The sequence below is a fragment of the Girardinichthys multiradiatus genome, chromosome 14, assembly GCF_021462225.1.
Source record: "Girardinichthys multiradiatus isolate DD_20200921_A chromosome 14, DD_fGirMul_XY1, whole genome shotgun sequence".
Taxonomy (NCBI): domain Eukaryota; kingdom Metazoa; phylum Chordata; class Actinopteri; order Cyprinodontiformes; family Goodeidae; genus Girardinichthys; species Girardinichthys multiradiatus.
Genome location: NC_061807.1, coordinates 22,504,768 through 22,524,711, shown reverse-complemented (window position 1 = coordinate 22,524,711; position 19,944 = coordinate 22,504,768). Strand labels below are relative to the sequence as shown.

At 41.3% G+C, this 19,944-nt stretch overlaps 1 protein-coding gene across 2 annotated transcripts in view; it reads right to left on the bottom strand.

Moving 5' to 3' along the window:
• The window catches only part of adgra3 (adhesion G protein-coupled receptor A3), a 38,612-nt gene that overhangs the window by 2,875 nt on the left and 15,793 nt on the right, over positions 1-19,944 (bottom strand). For both annotated transcript variants that reach the window (XM_047385318.1, XM_047385317.1), the window contains exons 3-18: positions 18,165-18,236; positions 11,895-11,966; positions 11,729-11,800; positions 11,459-11,619; positions 8,911-9,124; positions 8,658-8,822; positions 5,901-6,102; positions 5,667-5,816; positions 3,757-3,915; positions 3,502-3,669; positions 3,196-3,403; positions 2,908-3,116; positions 2,610-2,734; positions 2,273-2,396; positions 1,028-1,173; positions 461-556 (exon numbers count right to left, since the gene is read on the bottom strand). In XM_047385318.1, coding sequence (XP_047241274.1) covers positions 461-556; positions 1,028-1,173; positions 2,273-2,396; positions 2,610-2,734; positions 2,908-3,116; positions 3,196-3,403; positions 3,502-3,669; positions 3,757-3,915; positions 5,667-5,816; positions 5,901-6,102; positions 8,658-8,822; positions 8,911-9,124; positions 11,459-11,619; positions 11,729-11,784 — 2,183 coding nt within the window. In that variant the 5' untranslated portion in view covers positions 11,785-11,800; positions 11,895-11,966; positions 18,165-18,236. The remainder of the gene's footprint in view (positions 1-460; positions 557-1,027; positions 1,174-2,272; positions 2,397-2,609; positions 2,735-2,907; positions 3,117-3,195; positions 3,404-3,501; positions 3,670-3,756; positions 3,916-5,666; positions 5,817-5,900; positions 6,103-8,657; positions 8,823-8,910; positions 9,125-11,458; positions 11,620-11,728; positions 11,801-11,894; positions 11,967-18,164; positions 18,237-19,944) is intronic.

The window sequence follows — 19,944 nt, the reverse complement described above, 5'->3', positions numbered from 1 at the left end:
TCCTGTGGTCCATATTCAGTGTGGTACACACCATGTCCCAAAACAGCACAACCCCTACTTGTCAGCCTTTAAATAGGCAGACTGACTACATGTTTGGAGACCCCTGTAATGCTAATTAGAGGACACACGCTAATTTAACATGCCCCTAAGGTCAAATTATGTTCAGTCTTTTCTAGGGGTTCCATCATTTTTGCCCAGATCTATTTTATTGTTTTGTTTTTTTTATGATTCTGTTGAACCACAATTGAAAAGCAATGTCTGATATTCATTGGTTGTTTTCTAGTAAATTTTTATTCATTACTAATTTAGTCGGTTTCAGGTTATTTCAGTGACCATTGTGGGTTTTTCATTCATTATCAGAGGGCTACCAACAATTCTGTCCACATCTGTATAATGGCAGTATTTCCATGAACACAATCTGGGGAACTTATGATTTCTATGTGCTTGAACTTCTACTCACTATGGTGCATATCTTTGGCTGCCGTAGTTTTTTACGTTGGCTGCAGCGGTGATTCCACAGACAATGATGGGTATCCCCCCACCGATTAGGTAGAACCTTTAAAAGAAAGAAAAGAAGGGACAGTTCAGCTTCAAAGTTTCAAACCATGCACTAACAAACCATGGCACTGCTATATAAGTTACACTTCCACTATCATCTATTGGCTTTATTAAGCAAACACTTACCTAGGGGCTCTTGCACAGTTTTACTGTAATATTCCAGACTTTCCTAGACTCAAATTTACAGAGTTCTCTATCACCTTTTCTTAGCCAAATAGTAAGTATAAAGGAAAATATTCACATCAAACTTGAGGTAGATATTTGTGCGATGGTTGGGCTTTAAATAAGTACCCTAAAAAAGCCACAGACGGAGAGATAAACATAGTGATGTTTATGAATGTGTGAAAAGATGTACAGATCTGAGAGATATACTAATGGAGAGATAGAGACATAAGAAAATACTTATACTTATGCAGACCTGGAACCCTGCTTATAACTGCTGCAGTGTATAGGAGTCAGAAATTCAAACCTGAGCATTGGTCTTGGGGGTGGCGGCGGCTCGTCCAGCTCCTCGTAGCGTTTGGCTTTGCGTGTAATTTGCTTGTATATGTTGCGTGCAGTCACGCCCACCCACAGAGCAGTAGCCAGAGTCGAATAGTGCAACAGAATGCCCACCTAGAAGAGATTGCACAACAATGTCACGTGTGGGACTTCATTTAAAACAAAAAAAAACTTCAATGAAGCTTGGACACAACTTACATAAAATTATTAAAGACCCGCATAATAGCAGCATAATCTCACGCTGAACTTTGTTGAGAAGTCTAGCCTTTAATTTGACTGCATTTTTCAGCGTATAAAAAAAAATCCCACGTTAGGAAAATATGTTTAACAAAATACTTTCTAAGCTACACTTCAAAATGGGAAAGACAAAAGAACATGCCATTCAAGTGAGGCAGATTTGTGTAGATTTCCATATGTCAGTAAATGGCTATAAGAAAATAACTACTGGCCTAAACCTGCCCATGTCTAGAGAAATAAAGTTTAAAAGAACCGGAACAAGGTGGGAAGAGGACCCAAGTTTAACTTCAGTAGAGAGTGGCATCTCTGGGGCATCAAGCCTATGTTGAAAAGTACCACATACCTATTGTTATGTACAGTGGAGGATCCGTCATGCTTTGGGCCTGTTTCTATGCCCAAGGCCCTTGGGAACATGTAATGGTAAATGGCATCATGAATGCTTCTCGAGAAAATCTCGAGACCTCATCTAAAAACTTAAAATGGCTCTTCCAGCTGGATAACGATCCGTAAAATGACCAAATCTAAACAGAAATGGTTCAGACGTCTACTGCTGATAAGTCACTAGACACAGAGAGCTGTTAAGAATAAATAAATGATTTTTGAAAAATTTTAAAAAGCGTGGAGCCCATCACATGCAGGGTATCACTTGTATAATTCTTGGGTGGTATTTGACTAAAATAAGAAAAATATACAAACAACCTTTATATGAGAATAAATTAAACAAAAAAACAATATCTCTGTATGATGTTTACAAGAATCCTGACAGATATGGTAATAAAACGCTTTGAAAACAGATGCAGGCTCACCTCAAGCCAAGAAAACAGACCGTTTCCCCTCACGTTATATGAGATCAGTCATCTTACCCAACAGTCTTTTGTTCTTCCGGAAAACACCTAAAGCCCTGGGTTCTTTTATGACTGTCGACCATAAAGCTTGAAGGAGGAACACCCAAGAGGGAAGGATGCTTTATACTCACTGCTTGGCAGACGTTGGCGTATCGTGTCTGATTGATGCCGCCTACAAAAACCCCACAGGTGAGTGAGATGTGAAAGCAGAGGTTGACCAGCATGTGCCAAAACTTTCGGCTCACGCGAACAGACCTGCAGTCGCAGGAAAAGCAACAACAAAAACCCACAGAGCTGGTTAACACGGGCTACAGTGCCTTACAAAAATATTCATACCCTCTGAACGTTTTCACACTTTGTCGCTTTAAAAACCACAAACCTTTGTGTTTTTTTTGTTTTTGTTTGAAACACAGTAAAACCTGAATAGCAGCAGCTAAACCAACGATTACACCTTATTCGTGGGTTTACCTGTAGTGGTAGATATAACTGATAATGATCGTGAACAAGCAGAGGAGTAGGATGACACTTGTAGCATAGATGACTGGATGTAAAGGCTGGATGCTTGGAGAGATCTGGTCAGCACTGGTGAGGTCCTGGAACACAGAAATACAGAAAAGTTTCCGTTTTAATTTAGAACTTGTCCAAACCTTGGTAGCTATTTCAGCTGTAGTTACTAATAGCCAGTAGAGGGCGACATATTACATTTAAAATGCTCCTTTTACAAATCAGAAACACATAAAAACAACATCAGGGGAGCACCACCTACCATAAGCAGACCATAGTTGCCCAGGGAGTTGCAGGACATGGTGGTGAAGTTGTCGTGACTCTCCAGGATGCGGCAGCCCTCGCTCCTCCAGCCTCCCTGACCTCCCGCCAGGCTGAAATTCCAACGAGCGGAGACGGCGTCAGAGCCGTGAGCAAAACGCCGGAGGGTGATGTTGATGGGGGTCCTCAGGACACGCAGAGAGATACCATCTGACCGCAAACAGATTTATGTGTCAATTTTATACAGTGCATGGTATTAAAGTTTCCCAACACTTTATGCAGGACTTGCCTATCTTTGCCATGACAACAGGGGTGGTCACACTCTTCCTCCTCCCTCCATCAGCCAGAAGGGAGGTGTTCCCAGTAGAGGGGAAAAACTTGCCGTTGCGGAAGCCCAGCAGGTAGAGCTTGTAGACGTTATCGTCTGCCTGCCCAGGAACAACAACCTGGCTGAAAAGAGACTGCGGGAGCTGCAGCGAAGCCTCCACTATGGTGCTCTGTTTGGACACATATTTTACAGTAACACGTCATGTTCTGGTTATCTAGAACAACAGGGAGGACACAAAAAGTGTGGATATTTCTGCTGTAAGCTGACCTTGTAGAGGTAAGTGGAGAAAGGACCAGTGGTGTTGCATTTGAACGTGAGCTGGCGGTCCTGGCCATGCAGTCGCTCCAGGCTGGGCCTCTGGAACAGGATGCAGGTCATGACGTTCCAGTCGTTGACCCTGACTGTGAGGGCCTCCAGGGCGATGTTGGGGGACGTCTAAGAGGACAACAGGGAAAACAAAATGCTGGTTTTCCAATCAACAAAAACCTGCTAAATGTTTCAGTGCTTGTTAATGAGGCTGACCAGGGAGAAGGCCTGTGCTGTGGCCAGGCGGTAGACGGCAATTTTCTGTAGGCAGGCAATGATGCGGGTGCACGCCATGGCTTCACGCTGGGCCATCCACAGCACTCTCTCATCGGCCAGCATCAGGTTACTGGCCATGTTGACCATTACCTCACCCAGCTGGGAAAAGGGAGACGGCTCAAATGAAAGGAATATACCGATTTGAAATGGAGAACTGTTAAAACTCAACTAACACAGTCAAATTGTTTCACATTCCAAACAAACAATTCTATAATATATTCTGATTTTCTGTGATAGACCAATACAAAGTGTCTTTAAATAAATCCAGTACGATCACCTACCTTCAGAAGTCATATACCGTAAATTCCGGATTATAAGCCGCTACTTTTTCCCCACACTTTAAACACTGCGGCCTCTACAACGGTGCGGCCAAAAACATTTTGCCTGGTAACAGTAGACCAATCAAATTGATGAGTACTTCAAAGAGGTCCAATGAACTTGTGCGATAAATCAAGAGCACTTTCACAATTCAATTACCGGTATCGTAAATCAGTCATTTATATTCACCCTCATCAACATGGAAAATCCCCAACGGGTTTCGAAAGGCTGGACTGCGGCGTGATTAAGGGGACCGGGTGCGCTCAAGTGAGAGCGTCAACGAAGAGGCTGACATGAGTGACGAGATCCTGAGGCTGTTCAATTCGGACACTGAAGAACAGGACTTTGATGGTTTTAGTGCGCAGGAAGAAGATGAAGGCGATCAATGACTTTTGACCTGGTAGCCTGCAGTGTAAATCAGTTAGTAGTAAATTCTGTGGTCCAGAATTTACGGTAAGAAGTAAATAGCGTCCACCAGGGTGTCTATTTATTTTCACAGCAGGCAGATCAGAGATAAAGTTGTAGACCAGTTCAACGCAGAGTTAGGTTGTTGGCTATTATCCAAAGCTTTGGATATGGCCATAGAAGACTGCTCATTTCATCATTTAACAGCAGAGAGGAGGGCACCACAGCAAACTTACCAAGACATGCCCATCCCCACGTAGACTGGCAAGCCAGTCAAGGAGAGCATTAATCAGAGACGCAGCCAACAGGCATATGGAAACTCTGGAGGAGCTACAGAAATCCACAGCTAAGGTGGCAGAATCTACTGTCTGGGTAACTATTAGTTGTACACTCTATAAGTCAGTCCTGTTTGCAGTTTGCCAAAAGCTATGTGGGGAACCTGGAAAACATGGAACAAGGTGCTCTGGTCAGATGAACCCAAACTTAAAACGTTTTTGGTCTGCATGCAAAATGCTATTTGTTGAACTAACTAACTATAATATTGTAAACACTGCACATCATGCTGAACACACCACCCCCACTTTGAAACATGGTGGTGGCAGCATCATGTTCTGGGGAATGCCAGGACAGGGAAGCTGGTCAGAGTTGGTAAGAAGACGGACAGAGATAAATACAGGGCAATCCTGGAAAAAAAACAAAAAAAACCTGGTGTGACTGGGCTGGAGGTTCACCTTCCAGCAGGACAGACCCTAAACATACAGCCAGAAAGGAATGGCTTTTATCCAAGGATTTCATATGTTACAATGGCTCACACAAAGTCCAGACCTAAAACCAACCGAGAATCAATGGCAAGACTTGAAAATGTGCCTGAGGCCGAGCAATTTTTCCTTCCTCTTCACAATTTTGCCCTACTTTACCTTGCTCTATCACATGAAATCTCAGGAAGTTTGTGGTTGTAACATAATTAAATGTCTTAAAGAGACCGCATTTCAAAACTAAATGTCAAAAACAGTTTGAAGTTGAAAGGTCACCCCCAGTTATAATGAAGATGCTCATCAGGGTTTTTGACCCCCAGCTGTCTTGAAACGAACAGCTGCTTAGAACAAATCTCAACATCAGAAACTTACATCTTTAAACTTCTCTACGAACTTGCCAAACTTCTCAATCATTTCAGCCATGAAGATGATGTCCATCTTGTCTGACAGGTTGGCAGCATCGATCGTGTAGACCAACAGGCTTCGAGCTTTGGTTACAACATTGGTCTCGTTTAGAGGCATCTACCAGAAAAACACAAAGAAAGTTGATCTAATATGAACACAAAAGGTTAGAAGGGAAAGAAAAAAACAGTAACACACACACACCTGATTGATGACATAGAGAAACCGAGTGACCTCTTTCTGAAACTGACACTGGGAGTAGTCCTCCTCCCCCCAGAGCCCCTCAGGATTGCAGTAACGCCATGCTTGCCGTTCCTCGCCCAGGATGCCTGTGTAGGCACGTGCGCTGGATGGCGGTAGGTTGCAGAGCAGGTAGGCTTTGATTCCTGCCAGAGTGCGGGGCCACCTGGTAGAATTCAACATCTAGTTCAACTGATCTGTGTAATGTCTCCAATTTTCTCTTTCATTCAGGCGCTTCTGTGTCATTTTTACATTCAGCCACCAGGTGGTGCTGCTGACAAACCAACAAATATTCACTAGCACAGCAAAACGTTTATGCACTGATATAAATGCATTCAAATGTATTTTAAACTCAACTATTAAACCTAAACCAAAAATAATAATTAGTTTCTTTACTGTAAAAATGAGTTCACATAAACTCACACATCTGAACTGTTCCTTTTCAAAGATGGAAGGACTTTACAACACACATCTTTAATCGATTTTAAAATCACAAATAGTTGCACAACTTTGGATTTGTTGAGTTTTTCCTCTACAAAACACAGCATTAAGCAAGCTTCTGTTGTAATTCTGGCTAGATCCTTGACCAATGTTCTTAACACTTTACCACCAACTATCTAAACTGATTGTTTCCTAGTATTGCTCAAACGTTTTGAGTAGGGCTGAAGTTTGGATCAATACAGAATCTCAATGTTAGCATGCTTCATTCATTAGAAAAATCTTTAAAGTTGGTTGTTTGGGATCAAGTGGTGCTGTTGGTTGGTGTTTACAGTCTTCTACCCATTTTCCATCCTAATACCATCTCAGGCCTGGTCCAGATAACGACGAAAACAGCATGGTGTCAGAAACAATTTAGATGGCAATGTGCGACCACACGAGCGCACGCAGTATGTGTGCCAGGCCCATTGGTGGTGCTGTGACACTGCCACAGGAACACACCAAAAACGGTGGACAAAAACACAGCGTGTGCGCAGACCAGTCATGCCAGGTAAACACAGCAACATGGCGGCAAATGCGGGTTGCAGCTACGTTCCAGAAAAAGATGCGTTTCGCATGTACACAAGGAAACACGTAAACATGGAACCGGCGTTTTGAAATATTTCCACACTGCGACCTGGTTGCAAAAATGGCTGTTTTTGGTCTCTGAAAAGTCCATATACGTGTGGAAACAACGCCCAAACGAAAAAATACCTTAGCTGATACATCTAAGCTCGTCCCCGTGTGGACGGGGCCTTAGTCTTAATCAGTCCATGTTTGTCCAGGATAAAAGTTTAACATTTTTCCATCAACCTTTACAACATGGGGCTGCATGGTGGCGCAGTTGGTAGCACTGTTGCCTTGCAGCAATCTGCATGTTCTACTAGTTATCAAACCTGTTCCTGAAGTTGACTTCCCATTCAGTAAATCAAAGGACATGCTTGACTCGACTAAATTAGACCATCCACATTTCCAAATCTACAGACCTGGAATGGATTATTCTATATTTATTATCCAGTGAAGCACAGTTTGGGATTTTCAGTTCAAGAACCACAGATCCAATTCAAACCCCTAATCTAGAACCCTAAGACCGTAAAAGAGCCATTTTTTGTTCGTTAATCGGGATGTATTTATCTTTGAGCTCTCTGCAACTATAATCAATAGATTTGACAAGAAATTATGTTTTGTAGCGCCAAAGGTTTATAAATAATATAAAAAGAATTATTTTCTTGATCCAAACTTATCCAGACCTGGAAAATGATAAAAGCTCATTCTAGACTTTTCCAGAGTTTTTTCGGAGTTTTCTTAGATGTGAAAGTCTCACCTTTACTCCTCCAAACATTCTCCTTGTTTCTGTGGAGACAAAGATGAATCTTTGTCTTGTCTGACCATGACGCTTTGCTCCAGAAGGTCTTTGTGAGGTCTATGTGGCAACTAATTGTCCGAATCAAGTTTGAAGGCCCTGCTTGTAAAGAACGGGCTTCTTTTTTTTTTTTTTTATAGTTGCTACCCTCTCAGTTGGCACTGATGTAAAACCGACATCACTGGGGACAGTGGTGCTATAGGTTCACCAAAGAGCCTAAATGGCTGCTGGGTAGCTCCCAAACACATTGGCCGACATTTCTGAATAACTTGTCCTTAAATCTGAAGTTGTTTAGAAGTGGCTTCAAGACTTTCCCGAATTGTGCCGATCTAATTTCCCATCATGGATCTTCATTGAGCTCCTTGTAGCTTCACGCTGTTCTAAGTATGGGTCAGTCGAATAAGTGCTTTTTATGCTTGCAAAGAGTCAATCACAATCACTAAACAACAGTTAGTTAGCCAATGTGTTAACGGGTTAAAGGACACTTCAACTTTCAGCACCACCTCTGAAGATTTGTAATTGAATGTATGTATTAAGCCTGTATGTATAATTGTGACCTATGGTGCTTTGAATTAGAGAAAGTCTACCTAAACTTCAAACCGGAGCAAAAATTATTGAAGTTGTCATTTGTTTAATCATTTATCCCTAAAAACGTTCAAATACATCAGTAAAAGCCCAAAGATTGAACCGGATAAATTATGTCTAACTTTGCCGTTTCTGCTACAGCAAATTAAACCAAATAACGTCAGTGAATTTTAAAAGAGCATCGGGATCAAGCACAAACAAACAAATTGCTATCTTTGTAGTTCAACGTTAAATTTAAAGTTAGTGAATGACAGTTTTATACTGAAACCATCTGCTGTGTCTCGTTCTTCATCTACCTGAACTCCCCTTTGTTGTTGGAAACCCGTTCAGGAGCGCAGTACTTGGCAGAACTTTGCAGAACCACAATGTGCACGGTCCTGGTTGTGTTTCCCCGGCTCGTCCGGACCCGACACTCCCAGTTTCCCATAAAACCAGGCTGGATGTTTGAGATGGTTAAGGCACTGATGGGAAAATGGGAAACAGAAATTCAATCTTTATTAGATTCACAATATTCAGTTTAACTGAAGCAAATCTGGAAGTGAGGGTTACCTAGCAATGAGGGAGCAGTTGTGCACAATGCGCTTCTCTATAAAAATGCCCCGAGTGGCATCTGGCTTGACCATGCGGCCATTCTGGTACCAGAGAACCTGCATGTCCTCGGCTACAAGGGAAGCCTGACACTGGAACGGCAGGCTGTCCCCCTGAAAGACGACCTGGCGTTGGGACGGAGTTAGCTGGAAGGAGGGCAGCTCGAGTGGAGCATCTGGAAAATACAAGGAGACAGCCAGTAAATCAGTGGGACTTCTAAAAGGCTTTCTATACATTTTTTACATCAACACTGGAGTTTTCCAGGCTCAACTTAAAAAAAATTAATACACAAGGTCACTATAAATGTACAGCAGAGATTGTTTCTGTAAATTTGGACCCTGGAAAGCTCAGAAAACATAAGGGAGAGAGGGATGGAGGGACAAAGGGAATCAGTTATCTTTTCGCACACTCATCTAGAATTGGAAAATACTGAAATAAAATACTTTTTTCAGAACAGGTAGGAATACTGGTTTTAATGGCTTTAATTCTCATTTTTTGGGCTAACGAGAAAAAAAATGAAGCTGAATTCCTGCATACTTCAGTGCTACTTGTAATTCATGTCAGGAAACGACTTCCTTGTAAATCTGTGTCATGTGTTTTATAATCCCAGGAGGCAGCGAGAGCCAAACTGATAAGACATGAGCAGGTACAAACAAAGGCCGCACTTGGCCTGGCCTGGCTTCTTCTTTATCTGCCGTGTCATTGTACAAGCCCCAACTCTCCAAACACAAGCCCTCCTGATGCAAACACACACTTTATCATTTTCAATGCATAATCTGTGCCACTACTCAAACAATCAGCTGAAAGAATTACAAGGATCATAATCAGGTTGGAAGCAGAGCTTTAAAATGCAAAAAGACTACAGGAACAAGGGGCACAAAAAAAAAAAATCAGGCAAAATATTGAAAACTGCGTCCAAGTCCAAGGCCACAGCTCTAAAAAGTCTAAATTTAGGTTTCATGTTAGTTTCTGTCAGGCATTCATGACCCCTGATGGATAAAGGCTTTCTGAATATGAATGGGGCAGCATTGTTAAAGAAAGGCCCTCTGTGCACAGATAAGATGTAGCAGACCTGTCCTTTTAAAACATGTTGAGGATTATGGAACAAAAAAAACAAAAAAAAAGGCAAGTGGCAGACCCAGAAATTTCACAGGCACCGACCCAGAGGACCTCGCAGGTAAAGACATGAAGACAGAGATCCTGGACCTAATTAAGGTCCTTACATTTGCTGACCGCAGCTCAATAACCATAAGACATCATTCGCAAGAGAAGGACTTTAAAGAACAAAAAACATCTTCAAACGACCATGTTCCAAACCACACACTTGCTTATTTGGACTTTGCAAGAGAGCACCAAACACAAAACAATAAGATGTGGAGGAAAGTGTCATTCTTAGACAAGAAAAAATGTAATTTGGATTGAGATGCTTTCTACACGGTAGAGGGGAGGATCTTCGTTATTCAATGGAACAATAGATCTTTTGGGCCTTCAAGCCATGGCTAGCAATGTGGAGATGTTGCATAAGTTCATTTTTGAAGTAATCAGGAAAAACGGTGGTGCTTCTCTGACTACAGTCTTACTTTTAACACTGTAGTTCTGTTTAGGGTTCTGTGCACACATGTGAACCCAACAAACACAGCATCGTTTTAAAACTGTATAAATCCACAGCAGCTGTGTGCAGAATTGCAACTTTTAAAAAGGAGCACCGAAACAAAGCAGGGTTTGAATACTCCCACGGTCACTAAAGCCTGCAAACTGGGAGCATTTTGACTTCCCAGTCAACTACTGTGAAAATGAAGAAATGGAAATGGAGAACCGTGGTGCGAACTGAAATCTGTGTGTGATGTTTAACAGCGATGAGGTCCATGGGTCGCTCTGAAATTGCTTACCTGAATCAAACCAAAACATAAACATCACTGGCACAAGGAATAAGAAACTAACGTGCAAAGCTAGCTGCCTGTAGCATTCAGCCAGCTGTGGGAGTCTTTATAGCAGCAGAAATGTGACCACACACCAGTACTGCAGCGGGAGGCGTCTCCCCACCAGGCTCGCTTCTACAGCGCCCCCTAGTACCACTGGACTGGTCTAGGCAACAATACTCTAAAGGCATTTAAACCGTTCTTATTACCAAATATTGACCGCGTTGATGTATAATGAGTTTGTGACAGAAAATGTTAACACTAATGGTCACTGCTGGATAAAGTGAAACATATACACATTTTGTCTGTTTCTTTTTGATGTTTACAAAAACCAGACTGGGAGGCAAGAAGCAAGAGAGCGATGAAGGATGGATTACCAGTATTAATAGCAGAGGCCGAAAACACGTAGAGCTTGAAAAATCTGTTTATATTCCCATTTTTCAAACCTGGAAAATACCTGAATTAATTTCAGGTAAACTGAACCCAGATTCTGCGTTTCAGATTTCATTCTGTTGCTGTTTCAGGGTGACATGTTTATGGTATGGAAAAGGGGTAGACATTCCGACAAAGGTTTGATTTTGTGTCCTTACCGCATGTAAGGAGCTCTGGCCTCAGAGAAGGTATGAGCTGACCCTGGAGCGACTGAGGGTAGGAGCACTTTGTGTTCTTCACAGAAACGTTCCGGTCTTTGATCCAACGCGGCAGCCACAAGAGGCTGCAGTCACAGAGCAGGTAAGGTGTCTGAAACTCCCTGGAATCAAAAACAAGCGAGGCGACAGTAAAACAACTGTTATTTCATTGATGCAATGGATGGTGATGGATAAATTGAGGCTCCAAGCTAACTCTTTTATCACACTTACAATGCCTTCAGAGACACGAGCCTGTCAAACAATCCCTGAGCCAATGAGGAGAACATGTTTCCTGAAAGGTTTCTGCAGGAAAAAACAACAACAACAACAAAACACGTTGTTGATGTCAGCCCTCCACTAATTTTACTCATTATATTAGATCACGCTCGAGACTTACAGTCGACTCAAGCTGTCCAGGCCCTTAAAGATGTCTCCGTTAAGACAGCTAATGCTGTTGTTGGACAGGTCCCTGCAAAACATAGAAAAACAACAAGAAAAATAAGCAAAAAAACAGCCAGGCTGCTTTATAATTATAAAAGTGAATGCTATAGTGAAGCAAAAGAAAGGGCATTTAAAAAGTAAAAACCCCAGGTTAGACAGGTTGGGACATGGCATCTCAAACATTCAGCAGACAGCTTTACAACTTCTAAGATATTAGTAGTAGATAATGTCTGTGTGGAAAGTCTGAAACTTTAAAAGGCAGAGCGGCACAGTGGGAGGTGATTAATCACCTACGATTAATGTCAAACCCATCAAAAGTGTCTGTTTTCTTCAACTCTGGATGTGACCTGACATGACATCTGGATAACATCAGAGAGGAGCCTCACACCTTCCCTGGAGGAATAACAGACGATTCTGGGGATGAACATGCAAAGAAGATGGATGTTGCTGCCGTCAGTCCTAAAGCTCTGTGGTTTAGAAGTGCCAGGAAGGTCTCAACATTTACCCAAGGCTCTACACCTTCATACTGCTATGTCAGCTTTCAATACAGTCATCATTACAAGGACCGTGTGTTCCTGTCTTGGCATCACAGTGAGAACCATTTTCCCGATTTCACCATCAAATTGAGGACCGTTTGTACCAAAGTGAGGACATTTTGCTGGTCCTCACGACCTATTTTGCTAACGGTTAGGTTTAGGACTAAGGTGTGAATTGACTTTAGGTTAAGGTTGGGGTTAGGTAAGCACTGGTAATGGTTAGGTTTAGGGTTATTGTCAGGGTTAGGGCATAGAAAGGGTTGAAAATGACTGAAAATCAATGGAAGTCAATGGGAGTCAACAGATGGTCCTCACTACATATAGCAAAACAAGAGTGTGTGTGTGTGTGTGCGCATGTTGACTCTTGCTTTAAATGGAAATCATTGTCTAACATCAGAATAAAAATAAAGAAAATCAGAATTTACATGTTTTGTATGGAAAAACAAATTTAGAATATCTCATCTTCTAGCTCCAAGAAATAAGCTGAAAGAAGCGGAACAGAAAAAAAAAACAAATGTACAGCATTGTGCAAATATTTAGGCATAGAAGAACGACAACGGTAAAACATTTTCATTCTCTTGTCTCAGCCTCGGTCCTCTGCCGAACCAGAAGGCCGAGCCTCGCTTCAACCCTTCCACCTGCTCTGTAGACCTTTCTCCTACGTTCTGTACATTCACACCAAGGAGTCAGACCTTCAGGCCATTGGAGGGCAATGTGTCAGAGCTATTAGGCCCTTAAAGTTGAAGTTTTTCAATGACGAACTTGCCAATGATGGATTATGAGCTGCTAATGCAAAAACACACGAGTATTTCCTCTATTAAACATTAACAAATAGATAGTATTCCTGCTCTGAATCGACAATGGCACAAATCTCAGTTTTTTGTTCTCAATTTAAAAACTAAATGTCAAAATATTCCCAAAACATGTTGTACATGGATGGATTTTCATTGGTTTCAACATATACAATATAAAACCTAACTGATTACCAAAGACCTCCTCTAGCCCCATCAACCACTGGAGACGCACGTCATCCCATCCCCTACGCCTCTGGCGACAATTATAGAGAGTACGGAAAACGCATAGTTTACATTCAAACCAATGAAGTTAAACAGTCTCAGACAAAAATGACAAGAGGACTACCTAGCAGCTGAATTATATCCTGGAGTGCTTGAGGAACTTAAAGACATACATGGTCGACGTAGGCCAACTTCCAAGTACTCATTTTATTAATGCGGTTTGTTTTTAAATTACCAGGCAGGAAATTCGCAGTGAGGGTTTTAGTTCCACTTGAAGGAGAAGGAATAACAGCCTGTTGCAGGCCTGCCAGTTTGAGCAAGGGTTGTGTGCCATGGTAAGGATGGAGCAGGAGATGGAAAAGCAGGGCTTCCCCTTCCTTTCATTTTATTGCCTGGATTCCTATCATTAAGGTAGTTCAGGGAACCTCAAACAGGACAAACAACATTGTTACTTTAATCAGTCGCTACGTTAGGAATCTTTTACTAAATGTGCAAACCAGCCCCTGTTTTTAGAAATACGTTTTAGTCGTTGCTTTCAGACACTGCGTGAAGGACAGTTTCAGCGCAGCACATCAGCTGCTGTGCATGACATGCTGAGCAGAAGCAAAAATAGCCTAATGTGATCAGGTCTGAACGGAGCCTGTTCAGCTGCCGGAGGAATGCACGTTAAAAGGGGGGCTGCCGCCAGAAGGACCCACACTGTTGAGCAAAGTTAGGCTGTTAAAATGTATTCAGACACCTCAACTGCTGGGGGTAACTGGAGGTAAGAGATAAACTGAGCAGGAAAGGTTTTGGACCCGCTGCTCACCCTGACCAGACAGACTTATTTGCATGAATTTCAAAGAAAAGACAAACTTTGATGATTGTGACAATTATGCGTTTACTTAATTGTCCATATTAACAGGCCACCACTTTTTGCCTTTAAAAATACACAGTTTTGAATGCAATTTGCTTAAGGTAGAAAATGGGGGGAGAATTGAGAGAATGAGCCTTATTTTAAAATGTTGGACACTGAATTTTAGAGGCGCTCAGGAGGCATGCTGGAATGTTTCAAACCAAAAGTGGTTTTCCTGATAATTTGAACAGACCAATAAGAAGAATGGATATATCTCGATCTCAAACTTCATGATTTCTTCCTGAGATGTGCTAAAGAAGGGCTTGCTTCTAATTGGTTCTATGCATGTTGTGTGCAGAAAAGTTGCAATCAAAAAACCTCAGCAGCTTTTACTTTAAATCTCCCTTTCGATGGCCTTTGTCAGCACATTCAAACTAGTTCATTTTAATTAGGAAAAGCAGAAGGGGAGGACGCAGAAGGAATTAAAAAACAGCTTCAGCGCAGACATCATGAACCAAATCTTTAAGCCCTTCCAAGACTTCACTGTACAGATTCTGGCAAATATCTTGATACCACAAGCTACTTAGAATCTGGGTGATTTGTCATCGTTGCCAATTCATTTCTCTTCCCTTTTTCCAAAAAACTTGGGGGAAGATGCATAGCTGCATGTTCCAACTCTTGATTACGACCCATCACTGTAAATGAACTAAGACAGACAGTGGGCATGGTCCAAAGCAGCTATTCCTAGGTGAAACCAGAATGCATTTGTAGCAGGCGTTTGCATGCGATGTAGAAAAACCTTTCTACTGTTGCTGACCTGAGTGTAGAGCGTGAATATATACTGAGAAGAAGAATTGGGCAGGAAATGAGAGCAGGTCAGCAGCCAAGCGAAAGTTTGTGTTGGCAGGCACTGGGGTACCATCTGATAACTCCAGCTCCAGCTGTGTTCCACCTCAGTCTCACAGATGCACAGCTCTCCACTCACAACTAGAACAGCTGCACAACATGTAAGATTAGTTTTCCACATATGAATGAGATCCTAAGATCATTTATTCAAATTCACTTTCTTTTATCAAAGTGTGCGTGAAAGTCAGCCGGAGTCTCTTGTAGAGGGCCGAGGAAGAGGCTAGAAATAAACTCCTGCTTCACTACACCTTTATTTGAATTAATTCCCATGCAGCGTGTTATAAAGACCACCTCAAAGCAAAACACAGGGGTTTCTGAGCAATTTTCCATACTTCTCCCACATTTTAAGCTATTTGTTTTTTTTTAGGTTTGGATATCAAACTTTCAGGAAACCGAAAAACACAAATTATACCTAATTAGATCAATAAATAAATGGGATAACAGGGAGCCACATCCTAAGATGATCATGGTCCGATCATGGGGTGAATAATGTCCGAGACATTTTCAGGAAGGTGTGAGCATTCATATAGATGCACTGATCACAGATTTTTTGGGCCAATTTCCAATCACTGAATCTTCTGACCTTTTGATACAGATTTTAGGCAATTTTGATTTCTCAGGACCAGGAAAAAAAATACAACAACTTTCTTTCACTTTCTGCATAAGTCAAAATGTAAACGTTTCTTTTCGTTTGTGCTAAATTACAATGACGGCCTAAAGTTTTAGAGCTGTCTCTTGAAGACAGAAATTCTACAAATACACTGAAATCCACCAAGTTGTGTAACAGAGATATCTACACAAATAAATCCCAACAAAAAAGGCAGAATGCCTCATTTATACTCCCACAGAACAGATTATTGCTCACGACTTCCTTTTCTTTTCCTTCTGCACTCTTCAAACTGCAGTTGGCCCAGATCAGATCATTCAAAACAAATAAAAGCTGTGTCCAACACACTATTTGAGATTTACTGTTATTTTGTGTAACAATAAAAGAGGCTTGAGCAGCCTTACTGTCACCAGCGATCATTAATTATTTATACTAAGGTCAGAAATGGTGTCAGTCCATGTGTAAGGCTACGTTCACACTGCAGGTCTTAATGCTGGAATCCGATTTTTTTCTGTGTGGTCGTTCACATTACTTTGAAAATGTTGCGGCTCCAAACTTATAGAGAGCTGTTTCATTCAAAATTAAATAAATACTGCAATTGATAAATTATTAATAAATATCCCCATGAAATAAAACTAAATAATTAGGTTGAAAGAAATTTCCATCTTATTTTATCTAATTTACTTAAAGATTTATTTATTTATTTCATAATGCAATTTTATTTTGTGACACTTTTATTTTGTAAAGCTACTTTACGTTTTTCAGTGACTTTTACTTTTTAACCCCGTTTTTCATTTTAAGCTCTTTTTATTCCATGTTCTTATATTCAAATGAGGGGGCGGAGTTTTATCTGTGGGGCGGCGCCAGGACAGCAGGGCCGAGCTCAATTCGTGGCTGCGGCCGGCAGAAGACAGCATGCCGGCTGGCTCCCTCCCCTGGCTCCGGTCGTAAAAGCGTGCCACGGCGGTTGCCGCTGTTTTTGTGGAAACCAATGCTGATTATCGGCAAACGGGATGTCATTATTGTTATAGCCTGTTACTGCATAGTGAAATAAATAAATCTTTAAGTAAATTAAATAAATCTTGAAATGAATGAAATAAAATAAGATGAAAATTTCTTTTAACATAATTATTTTGTTTTATTTCATGGGGATATTTATTTATTTCATGGAATATTTATTAATAATTTATCAATAGCGGTATTTATTTATTTATTTAATTTTGAATGAAACGGCTCTCCATACAAACTGACCCACATGCACATAATAACAATAAGAGCGTCGTCAAGTGCAGCACAACAGTAAACACTGAGAAATAGGTGTTACGGTTTGAGTGCACAACAGAAGCCATTTATTGTCAGCGGGTGCTGTGTGGGAAACACGTGAATAACCGGAGAGCGAAACTTTTATTGTTCTGTTTTAGGGAGACCCGACTGCCGATTCAGCACAACAAACTGGATGCGGAGACACAGCCAGCAATGATGGGGCAGGGATGTTAACAACTTTACAGAGACCGAGTTTATTCAGAACTTTATTATGTCGAAGGCAACTTTTAATCATCTGTCGGCGCCTCTCCTCTCAACCCCACAGGCAGAAGACTTGATGCAATCCAGTGTATCAGACAGCAGCAGAGGCAGATCATCACATGCTCTGTAACCTTGATAGTATTTTAAAGTCCTCAGTTTGAAGGGTTGTGTACAAATTTTACAATACAAACTACGTCCCACATCCAGACGGTTCCTACGTGCCTTTCAATTAGGCTAGAATGAAGTTTTATCTCTGTTTATTAACGAGCTCTAACGTCTCGCCGTCTCTCCACTGTGCAGTTCTACGCTAGCCGCCCGTCTGTTTTGGTAACGGCTATCGTTTTCTGCTGGGCGGCGCAAAATTGTGATGAATGTGATGGAAAGTGACGTCAAAGTCACATCCAATGCTCCTTCCCACTAGAGTCACATTGCAAAAGATCAGATACAAGTCGGATCCAGGACCACATATGAATGTGGCTCAAATGTGACTTGAAAAAGTCAGATATGGACCAGATATGAGCGTTCACACTTGGTTCCTCTGACCTGGTCACTTGACCTAATTACGTGCCAATCAGGCCACTCCTTCTGGGTGCTTAACTCTTTACGTCTAGAAAACTTTGAGGAACAAAACGACTATAAAAGGAACCAAATAAAATATTTTCTTTAAGGTAAGACCCTTAACATCTTTAAAGCCTAGAAGTCCGATCACGAAAAGGGACATGTGTTTACACGTGGAGTACACACAGCCACAAACACTTCACTAAATAGAAACCAAAGGAAGAGCAGATGCTCCGATACTCACAGTTTCTTCAGTGCTCCCAATCCCAGGAAAGCTCCCGGCTCAATACGACTGATAATGTTACTCCGCAGGTCCCTGAGGAGAGAGAACGTTTTGTTTTTCAGACCAGGAGTTACAACAGCAATAACATAACTGCATAGCTTAGCTACTCAACCGTTAAGTCTTTTAAACAAGATCATTAATTAACTGCTTACAGCTGTACAAACGCTGTCACTAATTTTCTTAGAGGAGACCCAGCTACATAAACTAAATCTATTATTTTATGAAAATTACGTATGTCAGACACCACCAATCTGATTCTGAACAAGTGACTTTTTTTTTTTTTTTACCATTTGCTGACTAAACTGCAAATTTAACTAGTGTGGTGACAGCTGTGTTGAAGCAACATGACCCCGAGTTGAACAGGTCACAGGTCACATCCCACAGACAGACCCGAGAGCTGCAGCGACCAATACGGTCGAGGTTTCACCGCTTCTTCATTGTAAAAGTCATAGTTAAGGTTAAAAAAAAAAGCTCTTGACAATAAAAACCCAGATTTGTTGCTCTATTTAGTAGGATCCCACCTACATATTAACACATGGTGCAATATTGTGTTCTCTGCATTTCATTTTATTTTTTTAAATTCCACAATTTGGTTTTTTATATCCTAAAAATGATCTGCCCCTGTATGAATATATTTGTGTAGCAGAACGTGGGAAAATAAACGTAATAATTGTTTGGAGGTTGTTTTTTCTTTGGATTTAAAAAACCCCAAAATAAAAAGGTTATTACAGCTGTATGTCCTGACAGAACCTCTAGAATAATATGGCTTCATCCAGTTGTAGAGCTTTACTTCACCATTTTCTAAACATACCCAACCATATTTTGATGATTTTGCAGAAATTAACAAACAGTTAGGTCAGGGACTTAAAAATGTGAACAGAAATGAGTTCAGACGTATCTTGGAAAATTCCTAGTTAAAAGGGTGCAGAAACAGATACCTATAATTAAGGAGTGCAAGAAAAATCCAACGACAGCAACCAGACCTTCCTCTAAACTCAATCACCCATCATCACTAGACAACTGCTGCCACGACCCTACCCTCACAGACACAGCCGCCACCTCCCCCTGCTTCTCCTTAGGGTTCAAAGGATTGTGGTCACAGAATTCCTGCGGCGCTCACCTGCGCCTGCCACTGCCTCGTCACTCGTTAAAGCGGAGGTTCAAGAGGCTCTCCACTCACCACCTGAACCCACACAATACACCGCTGGGTAACTCTGTCCGTTTGATGTCGACAAACCGTCATTTAGAAGTGGCTTCTCCAAATGAGCCGCAGACAAAAACATCTTTTGCTCAAGCAAACTTTTGATGTGAGCGAGCCGAGTTCTTTTTCCTGCAATGAGGTGCCGAGAGAGAAATAAGAAGGGAGGACCAAGAAATGGCAGATATTTTTTTAGAAGTTCCTCAAAGCCAAGCGAGAAGACTGAAGAGTGCACATGACCTGGCACCTCTTAAAACCTATTTGGACAGAGAAAAGACATTCTCACTTTGAAATACAGGCCTTTCTCAAAATATTAGCATATTGTGATAAAGTTCATTATTTTCCATAATGTCATGATGAAAATTTAACATTCATATATTTTAGATTCATTGCACACTAACTGAAATATTTCAGGTCTTTTATTGTCTTAATACGGATGATTTTGGCATACAGCTCATGAAAACCCAAAATTCCTATCTCACAAAATTAGCATATCATTAAAAGGGTCTCTAAACGAGCTATGAACCTAATCATCTGAATCAA